Below are 12,093 nucleotides of genomic sequence, written 5' to 3'. Positions count from 1 at the left end.
CCTTTTCGTAACAACAGGCATCAGAAGGGCATATTCTTTTATATCCTCGCCTATTCTGCACGTGACCTCAGACCCACTGCAATGTGGTTGACTCTCACTGCCCTCTGAAATGGCTTAGTAAGCCACTCAGTTCAAAGGCAGGTAGGAGCGGGCAATAAATGTTGGCCAGCCAGCGACACCAATGTTTCACAAGTGAATTTAAAAAAGCAACAGGAGTCTCACAGGGGTACCTCTTCATAATGAAAGATAATAGACCTCATGCATGTATAATCCCTTCATAATATCAGACATACGGAGTTTGAACTGTTTAATGACAGCAGGCATTCGGATGTGCATCCCATGTCACCAAGCATCCATTTTGTTACAAACATCTCAATAACAATAGATCACTTGGGGGTGTACCCTTCATAAAAGGGTGTTTTGACTATGAACCCTAGATACCATCTAGTGTCTTTGTTGTGCATGCTTTGAAGGGTCCAGACCCGAAACGTCAGCCTTCCTGCTCCTCTGATGCAGCTTGGCCTACTGTGTTCATCCAGCTCTACACCTTGTTACCTCAGATTCTCCAGCATCGGCAGTTCCAACTATCTCTGACATTTTTGGTGTGTACCCTTTCATCAAAACAGGTACATCATTTGTATATCCATTCATAGTAAAGATTTCTCACGTCCATATCCCATCATGACAAAAGAAATCTTGAGAATTAATCTGTTCATCCAACATGTGTCTTGGATGGGTGCAGCTTGATGAAAACTCCTGGTTCAGGTGTACCTTACTTTCTAGCAATTGACATTCGTTTCTGTACTACCTTTGTCTAAAGACTAACCAAATCCACTTTGTCTATAATCTTACTGTATCTCATTGATTTATGATGTAAATCCCTGACTATTATCTAACTATACCCACTCTGCATAGAGTCTCACTGTGCCCCCTCAGTGTGTGGTCTCAATGTATCCCCTCAACAGGGCAACACATTTAGTAGACTTTCTCATTTCTCTGCAGTGAATACCTGGTGTCAGTCTCAATGATAAGTCAATGGGTGAACCTGCATTAAGAGACCACCTGCCTGGAATAATCACCTGATGTCTGTCCCAGAGGTTGTCATTACAGGCAGGTTCACAGTGTTGGTATGGATGACCTGATCACAGCAGGAGTTGCAGGCACTAATGTCACAGACATTCCTAAGACCTTGTTTAAGCTTCATATATTTTGTTTTGATTTCCAGGTCGCGATTTGGCCAGCACGACTCTTCCTGGCTACCCTCCGCATGTGCCCCCTGCTGCTCAGGGCAGTTATCCAGCCCCAACACTGACAGGAATGGTGCCCGGTGAGTATGAAATTCAGCATTTGGAGCAGGGCACTGGGCTTAGGTGAAGTCTCTGAAATGTTTCATTTTCTGTATGCTTCACTAGAGAAAAAGGATATCTGAAGCAGTTACTAGCTGAAAAAGCGCTGGGAGAAGGAACGAAGACACTGGTCTCATTAACCTCTATGCAGTTAGACACTTCTCCACAGGGATAAAATACTTAGATACATCTCTAATATTTCTTCTTTCACTTAACTGTCAGGTTTAGTAATCTCCTGGGATGTTCAACATTCAGCGACAGAAAAGGGTTTGGTGTTCAAGATAGTGATGTGGGTAGAAAATCTAGTCATTAAACAGGACTCAGAAGCCCAGCTGTCCTTTAAGAAGACCGGTAATTTGTTTTTAATGAAAACATGCATTTTATTTTTAAATGACCCTTAACAAATTAGTTTTCAGTGCTATTTATTAATGATATAGCTCAGTGTTACATGAACAATAATAAGCCAGACACTAGTTTACTGACTAACTGCAAAACCAGTGACTGCAGAAAAATAAGCAGGTCACATTTTTGAAAATAAGAACTTAAATGGGTTAAAGGAACAAAGGAATCTGGGAGTACAAATACACAAATCACATTACACAGCTAATAAGACCATGAAAAATGAATCACAGAATTGTTTGAGCATATTTATTTGTAGAAGGATAGAATTGAAAAGTAGAGAAGTTATGTTAAATGTGTATCAAACCTTGATTATCTCATTTTAGGTATTGTGCACCATTTTAGTTGTCATATTGTATAAAGGATATGAAGGTATTAGACAGATGGCTGGAAAGGGATTTTTTTTAAAACAATGATGGCACTGGAAATGTAAAGTTATACCTGTCAGAAAAGAACGAACTGGTTGAATCTCTTTTCTCTTCGCGATAAGGCTGACTGGTGACCTATTATAGGTATTTAAAATTATGAAAGGTGTTGATAGATTAGACACTGAGAGAGCGCTTCCATTGCAGGGGAGGAGCAAAACTAACAGTTGTCAATGTAAGATAGTCACCAGCAAATCAAGTAGGAAAATCTGGAGAAATGTATTTGCCTATATGAAACCCAGTATGGTGGTGATAGGCATATGAGATAGAAAGGAAATGCAGATAAACGTTAGATGAGGAACAACGGAGAAGGAGGAGCAAGTGGAGCTTAAATACTGGCATTGGCTGAATTGCTTGTTTGTGTATTATATATTTGTGTATTATATATGAGTATTATTACTTTCCATATCTGACATTCTCTTTATCTGTATCTCCATAAATCTCAATCTGCAGGTGTCTCTCTCTTTCTCCACATTTTTTTCTTTGTTGTCCTTCCTTTCTGCCTGTTTGTTTCTGTCTACTGTGACTATCTATCTTCCACTCATACATTCAGCGCTGACAGGCCTAGAATTAGTGGCGACAGGAAATAATGATCAATGAAAGAAAAAAAAGCAACGTCTCAAAAGTTTGTGACAAATGCAAATCTTGAAAATTCATCCAGAGTAATGCAGTGACCCAGAGGGGTGCATACGCTATGCAGTGCAAATCATTAATACTTTACAAGCTGTGATCGTGCTTTTTGTTTTCATGATGCTTTTAGTTGTGTGTCTTTTCGTTTTCCTCATTCATGGGAGATGGGTAACGTTGGCTTAGCCAGCATTTGTTGATCATCCCCAATTTCCTTGAAATTAGTTTGTGTTAACATAATGGATTGAGATGAAATCACTCTGCAAAATTCACATCTCTCTCCCACTTAAAGGCAGGCAGAAATTATTCATTAAAACTTGTTTGTTTGAATCCCACAGTCATTTCTCTGTCTACCTTGTACTACATAAGGGCAGATCTTACATATGCACTCTCCCTCTATGGAGTCTCACTCATATGTGTCAATAATTAATTTTGCCCATGACTTTCAATATGTTATAGGGGCAGTCCATTCACAATTCCTGGTAGGTAGCACTTGCAAAGGAAATTCCTCACTTGCACAGCACATTAGTGAAGCAGCAGGCTACAGAGGCAGAAGGTAAAATTACTCGCAGGAATTCACAATCTGATTTAAAATTGTGCCCAATTTTCTCATTTGTTGATTTCAATTGGAAAAGGACATCAGAATCTGAGCTAAAAAGGTGCTCAATTTGCTGTGAGTTCATCTCACCTTACTAAGACCAATTTTACCTTCACTTGATCCAAATGCTTGTGCCGTGTGCTGTCAATTAGCTGTGAATTACCAAGGAAACCTCTTCTTTTTCTAAAAAAAATGTCATCTTGAGGTGGGAAAAACACTACAACCTATGACAATCAGTGCAACGTAAGTATTCAACAAACTAGGATTAAAATTGTTTTAGAAATTTCTGTAAAATTTGTAATAACAAAATTATTATAGTTTACTCATTAATAGAACTAGATCAGTCAAGCAATATTTTTCAAAATGTGCGAGAACTCATTGCTACAGTCCGCTGGCAAGTTAAACAATGTGAAAATTAGCATGCAAATGATTCCAGTTCCACAGTTGAGCTGTCAGTTCCACATTTGCTAGCCTGGTTCATTTAAAATCCTTGTCAGATTTCCCATCCTGAAGTATTTATGTCCAGAACAGGCATTTTTAGGACTCTTCATGAAAGATAGTTTGGTTAGTTTCAGTCAAATAAATCAGTCACATCAGCTTGTACCATATTACAGCTTCTTGGCAGGGGCTAGAGTGTGGGGATTTGAGGGGAAAGAATCTTTGAGTTTCTTCACCAAACATCACTGGACTAACAAAGGTGACGTTTTGGAAAAGGTGACTGGTCAGTGACTTATTAAAGCTGCACCACAATAAGCAGAATCTCTGTGAAGCAGACCGTCTATGGCTATGTTAATTTTTTTTTCAAAGGAAACACCAACACAATGCAGTCGTTAAATATTCTAGCCTTGTCCTACACTTCTAAATGTATAACACTTTTGTTCTTAACGGCAACCACTCCACTTCTTATACTTGCTTACTGTTTACATGCTGGAAGATAATATTGGGGTCCCCTTTTGTATTGACTGCCATTCTACTCACATATCACTTCTTTGCTGGTCGTCTTTTCTTTTCAACCTATTGTATTTTATATGGTCCTCACCTGAAGTGTTCACCAGACATGCATCATATGCATTTTTTCATCTGTCATAATGTCTTTCTCCCTTATCATGTAAGGAGCCTTGTTTTTGGTTCCCTTCACTTTGCCCTTGTTGGAATGCAATTCGCTTGTATTGTTTTGAAGCACCTCTTCCTTTTTATGATCACCCATTGTTTGGTTACACCTTACCGATCACTTTTTTATTCCATTTTATCCCGAGAGAATCCCTTCTTATTGCATTCAAATTAGTTGGCCTCTAATGTGAATATTCTACTGCATGTAGTTTCCTTTCTTCTCCATTTCAAATCCAATGAAAAAACAATAACTTTTACACAAGTGTTTCTCCATAGGTACTTGGTTTACCTCATTTCCTGTACCACATCCAGAAATGCTTCTTTTATAGATGGTCGGAGAGCATATTGATCAAGGATAATCTCCTGAAATTAAAGTCTCCCAATATCGTACAGTTCTTGCTCATCTCTGTGATTTACCTGCCGATTTGGTCCTTAGCTCTCATTTTTTTTGGAGCTTTACATTGTACTCATGATCACACCTGTTTTACTTCTCAACTCTAACCAAAATGATTCTTTCCTAGTCCCCTCGTGGTTATTCCTTTTCCAACACTTATCAGTACTCCTTCCCCACCCTCCTTTTCTTCTTGTCTATCTTTTCTGAAGACTTTTTATCCTTGAATAATGGGTACCAGATATCCATCATTTTAAGCCTTGTTTTTGTAATAGTTCTACATTGTCTTCTTGTGTGACTATTTGTGCTTGTAGCCCATCAATCTTATTTATCAAACTTTTCTGTGTGTACATACATGCATGGTAAACCTGTCTTTGTATAATGGATAGTCATTCATGGTCTCTTCCTGTTTGATGTGGAAGTATTCCCGCCAATAGTAGTGCCTGACAGTCTCACTTTGCATGCCTTATTCCTTTTGTACTTGTGTAGCTGGTGCCCATTTTCTGCCAGTTTAGTCAAACCCTCCCAAAACACAAGTGAACCACTCCATGAAGACAATCGTCCCAGTCCTGTTGAGATGCAACTTGACCTCCTTGGATAGGTGCCTCCTGCCTCAAGGATCTGAAGCTTTCCTTTGTGCACCGCACTCAGCTCCACTTCCATAAAGCTTGACTCCCTTGTCTATGAAAAGTTTATTTAACACAGCCTTTAATAAATGTAAACACCCAGCCTCCACCACCTTCTGGAGAAGAGAATTCCACACTGTAACAACACTTTGAAAGAAAGAAACTCTCCTCATCTCCTTGAAAGGGAATCCTCTTATTCTATGTCCCCTAGTTTAAGTCTCCTCCACACGAGGAAATGTCTCTGGATCCACCCTCAAGAAATTATATATTTCAGGAAGGTCACCTCTTATTCTTTAAAATTGCAATGGGCAAAGGTCCCACTTGTTCTTCCTTTCTTGATAAAATAAACCTTTCATCCCATGAATGAGTCAAGTGAATTTTTGAACTGCTTCTAAAGCAATAGTATTTCTTTTTCAAAACCACTGCAGAACCCCAGACGCGGAGTCACCAATACTCTGCACCTCTGCTTTAAAACTTTCCTAATTTATATTCCATTTCTCATTTACTCTGCCTATCTTTCTATTTCAATTCTTGCCGGTATGTGACACCAGGAGTAATTCAAAGATTACTACCCTTAAGGTCCTGCTTTTCTTAACTTCCTCAATAGCTCCTGGAACTTGGACTGAAGGACTTCAATGTCAGGCACCTCTATGCCATTGGACTGATGTGCACATCAATTTCTGCCTTATTCCCTTCCCCTTGCAGAATATTCTGCAGCCTCTCTGTGATGTCCTTTACTCCTGTACTGAGGAGGAAATATACCATATGGCACACTCAAACACAGAAACGCCTGTGTGATCCCTTCAGTATGGAATCTGTTGTGTGATAAACCCTCACCACTGCTCTCCATGTTGTATGAGCAAGCTAGATTCATGGTCCCCATAAGGCAGATTTACTGCCACCGTCCAACTTTCAGGTTTGGATTTACAGGTCCCGCTTAGTCTAATGTGATAAAGGAAATCATGAGGTAGTCTCATAAGAAGAGGCTCTTATCTTAAACACTATGTAGTTTCTTACATGATAATGATCGGGTACAAGTTACTCTGGTATAATAAACAGTGTTACTAAGACCATGAGGGGACCCGGATGGTATGTCTATTTCATTTGAGATCCAGAGCTGATCTCTTTCCAAATCCTGCTAACACGCCACAACATTAACACTTTCAGAAGCAAACACCTTATACAATTGAATTAGCTTCAATGATTGCAGTTGCACCTTTGCTGTTCCCTTCTGTTTAGTCCCTTGCCTACAGGTGCCGTTCTCTGGACTGGTCTCTTTCAGGTCATCACCATTGGCAGCTGTCTCTACTACTGAGTATCTGTTTTGTGAATGACCCACTTTGCCATACTCACCTACTGTGTCCTGCTCTTCTGGATGGCCATCAGCTACTATTCTGACCTCTCACTGCCTGTAGGTTGACTACTTCCTGGAACACACATTACATGAAACTTTGATCATTCCTGATGCTCCATAGTGACACTGGCTACATGTCAAATTTGGAAATCCTAAACTTGAGATTTAAGTTTCTGGAGACACTTCCTACACAAATGAACCCCCAAGACATGTGAAGTGTCCTGAAATTTTCATAAATTGCAAGCTACAGGATTCAAATGCCCATACATGGTGTAAAAACTGTCTCTATTCCCTTTTTGTCATTTGGTTCGTAATCTTTTTATACAATCGATTTTAATTAAAACTTACTTTGTGCAAATACTCTTATAAATGCAAACCTGATTGAAATGTTAAATTTCCAGCACCTTATCTGAATGAATACTTCATTTTAGAAAACAAAAAGAGAAAAAAGCTTATCATCCCTCTCTGAAGTCTCTTCTCTGTCAAGTCACACTTGCATTTTCTGTTGAATGCTGTCTGAGGACTATGAAGCCATGCACTCACCATACGGATCTTTTATAGCTGCTGCAAGTCTTTTTTTCCTCTCCCTCTCTCTCTCTCTCTTTCTCTCTCCTGTTATGTGTGACTTCCGCTTGCCAGAGACAGGGAAGAATGTCATGAATTAGGCGCAATATTGAAATGGTTATTTATCTGGAAGAATGTGAAGCTAGTGGGTGTAAGGCTGGCAGAATTGGAAGGCGTGGGTGTGAGAGTGAGCTGGAAAATTTGAATCAAAAACAAGCTTGCTGGTAAAGCTCAGCAGGTCAGGCAGCATCTGTGAAGGAAAAAACAGAGTTAACATTTCAGGTCCGGTGACCCTTCCTGTGGTTCTGAGGAAGGGTCACCGGACCCGAAACGTTAACTCTGTTTTTTCCTTCGCAGATGCTGCCAGACCTGCTGACCTTTTCCAGCAACTTTGTTTTTGTTCCTGATTTACAGCATCCGCAGTTTTTTCGGTTTTTACTATGGAATATTTGAATGTTAAGGTTAAGTCCTGGGTGAGTAGTGGAAGTGTGGTGCCTTTGGTCAGTGTGAGAAATTACTGATCTGGTGGGTATTCACTGATGTTGATCATATGTGTGAGGTCATGAACATCTTCCAGCATGAATACCAGGTCCTCGTGACTACATTCTGGACATTTTGTTTCCCTTGTCATCTCCTTCTAGTCCCCTCAGCTGTTTCCACTGTTGCTTCTCTTTTTGCATGCATCTCTGTGATGAGTGCCTCCAGTGTGAGATCACTGCATCTTGAAGCCCTCTCGCTGAGTTGGTGCTCGGGTTTTCCTCACAATCACTTGCTGACGTCTGTGTGGGTTCAGAAGTGCAGCTTTCCTTAAGAAGGACAGACTGTCTTTAAGAACGCTGCTCAGTCTATGCAGAGGAGCCAGCAACATGGGAAATGCTCAGCCACTTGCTACATTAATTAAATTTATGTGGCAACAAAACAATTGTGTATTGCCAATGTACAATGAAAGTGATGAGGGCAGGTCACAAATCAGACTACCACCTCCCCACCTCCAAAAGGCAGGGCATTTTTAGCCAAGTATTTCTAATATTTTTTGGTGTTGCCTACAACACTAATCACAAATATTGCTGCGATGAAATGAGGTCCAATACTACTTCAGGTTATTTTCTCATTTGTATTTAAAATTCTTTGGTCAATCATAATGTGTAAGCAGCCTTGGCCTGAGCTGAAGTGTGGAAAATAAATTGATAAAGGGATGGAATATGCAGCTGGCATCAACACAGTGGCAATTAACCTGGGTATGAAGGCAATCTCACACATGTACAGAGAATGTAACATTAGGCGTTTGAAAGTTATTGGGGGTAATTTCTGGGCTAATTTCTATTGAAATCTGCAGAATTTATCTTTCCCACTGTAATGATTATAACGAGGTCAGCCAGCTGGACCTCATAGATTATGAGTTCCCTGATTGGGGCTGTTAACCTGGTCCAGGCTGGCAGATATAAACAAGTCAGATATCTTGTTCACTCGGAGAGCTGGCTCTTAGGGAGCTGGATCAGTGTCAAGGACTTTCCACATGTAAATAAAGGCTAACTTGGAGATACCGGCCTCTGTGGAGTTATTTCAGTGGTGATGAGAGAAAAGTATGATCCTGAAGAAATTCGCTCGCAATAGTGTTTGAGTTGGGGTAAGCATTTCTGTCATCATGCCGTTATTTTAGAAACTTGACTTATTCGATCCTGCCATCAAAGACTGGGTCTAGTATGTGTTATTTTTTCCATTGTTGCTGGTATGCAGACTTGACACAGCCAAAAAGTCCCACTAGACCTAAATTGAGTAAGGGAACACATAGGCCGGTATCCAGGAGACTGCACACCCTAGAAAGTCCACATACATCTGGTTTAGAACAGTTAAATTGCTTAAAAACATCCAAATCAGAACCAACCAAAATTAATGTCTGGTTAAATTGTTACCTGGTCCTAATGGAGATCAATACTGGCGAGGCTGTATCAATGATTGTAGAACCAGTCTTTATTTCGCTCTGGACTCCAACCCTTAAGTTTGCACAAAACCTCAGCTAGACTGAGAATCTATGCCAGGAAATCTTTACAGATTAAGGGTACAACTTTGGTTCTGGTCTCTAATGAGAAGCAGCTGGTTCAGTTATCACTGATTGTAGTAAAAGGCTCAGGCCTAAGCTTGATTGGGTGAAATTGGTTGAGAAAGATTCATCAAGCGGACATTTTACAAGATCTACCCTAGGTCGCCATTTATCTAGATGATGTGCTAATAAGAGGGAAGACCAATTAGGAACACTTAGGGAACTTGGATATAGTGCTTAGATGTTTCTCCCAAGCAGGTGTACACCTCAGAAGGGGAAAAAGTGTTTGCCAGGTCCCCCAAGTGACGTACTTGGGCTACAGAGTCGACAAGACCGGGTTACACTTCTTGGAAGATAACGTGAGGGCGATCAAAGGTGCCCCGGCTCCCATGTCTGTACTGGAGCTTAGGTCTTTCCTTGGGCTGGTGAATTATTATGGAAAGTTCATACACAACCTGGCTTCCATCCGGGCACCTTTACATCAACTCTTAAAAAAGGGTCAGCCTTGAAAATGGTGGCGTAGACAAACCATCACTTTCAGGGACGTGAAGAAACAGCTATCATCCTCGAAGGTGTTGGCACACTATGATCACAAGTGAGATCTGGTATTGACATGTGATGCCTCCCCGTACGGTATCGGAGTTGTATTAGCTCATCAGTGACCCAATGGAGAGGAATGCCCAAAAGCATATGCATCCAAGACTTTGGCTAATGCAAAGCATACAGTATGCCCAGATAGAGAACGAAGGTTTGGTGGTCACATTTGGAGTCAGGAAGTTCCATCAATACCTTGACAGACATAAATTTGTAATAATAATGAACCACAAGCCCCTGCTAGGTCTACTTAAAGAAGACAAGGCAGTGCCACCCATAGCTTCAGGCTAAATTCAGCACTGGGCTGTAACGCTAAGTGCGTACAATTACAAGTTGGAGCGTCATCATCCAATGGTTTAAGAGAAGGAGCAGTCCAAACTTTGAAGGCAGGCTTAGAGAAACTGCCTACAGCTTCACTAGATACCAACCTGTTCTGGTTCCTATTTGATTATAAGCTCTGACAAAGATGTATCAGTGTCAAGGACACTCCACACATAAATAACCGGTGACTTGGTGACTGGATACTGGCCTCTGTCGCGTTATTTTACCCACAGTGTAGCATAGGAAAACATTACTTTCATTAACTAAAGCAGGATCTAAATAACCTCAGAAACAATAGCAACCAATTAATGGGTAACCAGTAACTGAGTGTAACACGACTTTATCACATCATAGAATCATTAAATGATTGAGTACAGAAGGACATCACCATGTTTGTGCTGGTTCTTTGTAAGTGCTATTTAATTCTTTATAATCTTGTAAATTTCTCCTTATCCAGGATGTACCAATTCCTTGTTGAAAATTCCAGTTGAATTCAGCCAGTGCATTCTTGTGATGGAGATACCCTTCAGGGGGCTTGAAGTCAACTTTGAGGGTTCGTAGGGCCACTCACTGTTTCATTTGACGGAAACTACTACAAGTGTATTCAGTGTTTTATTTTTGTTAACTGGAAATTGTCCCCTGCATGTTCTATAAAAGAATTATAAAATCCCTGCAGTGTGGCAGCAAGCCATTTAGCCCATATGCATGTTTTCGTTGCCAGTCCATGTAACCTGCACATCTTTGAACAGTAGGAAGAAACCTGAGGCACAGGGAGAATGTGCAAACTCCACACAATCACCCAAGTCTGGGATCAAACCCAGGTCCCTGAATCTGTGATGCAGCAGTGCTAACCACTGAGCCACTGTGCTGCCCAATAAAGCAATTACATTTCAATAACTCCCTTTGTGGGCACAGATGCAAATTGTATCATAGCCAATGAAGACTTTAAAACGCAGTCACTGTTGAAATGTAAGATGTTTTGATAAAATGTATCTATTTATAAAGGGTATTCTAAAAGACTAAACCTTTCTTTACAAGTCTGGCTAGTTGGGAATGTGGGTCAGAGATGAAGATTTATAACTGCAGCAGTGCTACTCTGATCTGAGACCCCTTTCAAACATGCAATTGTCTCCTGGCAACCTGAACTAAGAACACAGATGTAAAAGGTTGCAGTCCTACAACAGCCAGCTGTGAATCTACATTCAGATAAATTCAGTTATATGTTGGCTGTAACCAGGAAAATTACTATGAAAGCTTTAGGCTCTCTGTAAAACAAAAACAAATTGATTCACTAAGATTCACAAGATTTCCTTGATAACGATGCCTTTTAAGAGAGGTAGCAGCAAAATGTCAGAAGTGCTCGAGATAAAAGTCCCTCCTACAACACATATAGGAGGTTGCATTTGTGGTTGGCCAGACATAAGCCAATATGTTTTGTTTTGGCAACATTCGTGGATAAGGTAAGTTTCTTATGCGCAGGATTGAAGGAATTGAGAGTCATTTGGAAATCATTGTGCAGCATGTGTACAGACTCTGCAGTCATCCACAAACTGGAGATCATTTATGGTCAGAGATAGTAGGAACTGCAGATGCTGGAGAATCTGAGATAACAAGGTGTAGAGCTGGATGAACACAGCAGGCCAAGCAGCATCAGAGGAGCAGGAAAGCTGATGTTTCGGGCCTAGACCCTTCTTCAG

General features: G+C 40.5%; 1 protein-coding gene across 2 annotated transcripts in view; it reads left to right on the top strand.

Annotated features, from left to right (window-relative positions):
- Window positions 1–12,093, top strand: part of pax5 (paired box 5) — a 204,866-nt gene that overhangs the window by 158,961 nt on the left and 33,812 nt on the right. For both annotated transcript variants that reach the window (XM_048594913.1, XM_048594914.1), the window contains exon 8: window positions 1,226–1,327. In XM_048594913.1, coding sequence (XP_048450870.1) covers window positions 1,226–1,327 — 102 coding nt within the window. The remainder of the gene's footprint in view (window positions 1–1,225; window positions 1,328–12,093) is intronic.

Source organism: Rhincodon typus, chromosome 3 (assembly GCF_021869965.1).
Source record: "Rhincodon typus isolate 14 chromosome 3, sRhiTyp1.1, whole genome shotgun sequence".
NCBI classification, from domain to species: domain Eukaryota; kingdom Metazoa; phylum Chordata; class Chondrichthyes; order Orectolobiformes; family Rhincodontidae; genus Rhincodon; species Rhincodon typus.
The sequence above is the reverse complement of the archived record's forward strand: the minus strand, read 5'-3'. Positions and strand labels throughout refer to the sequence as shown.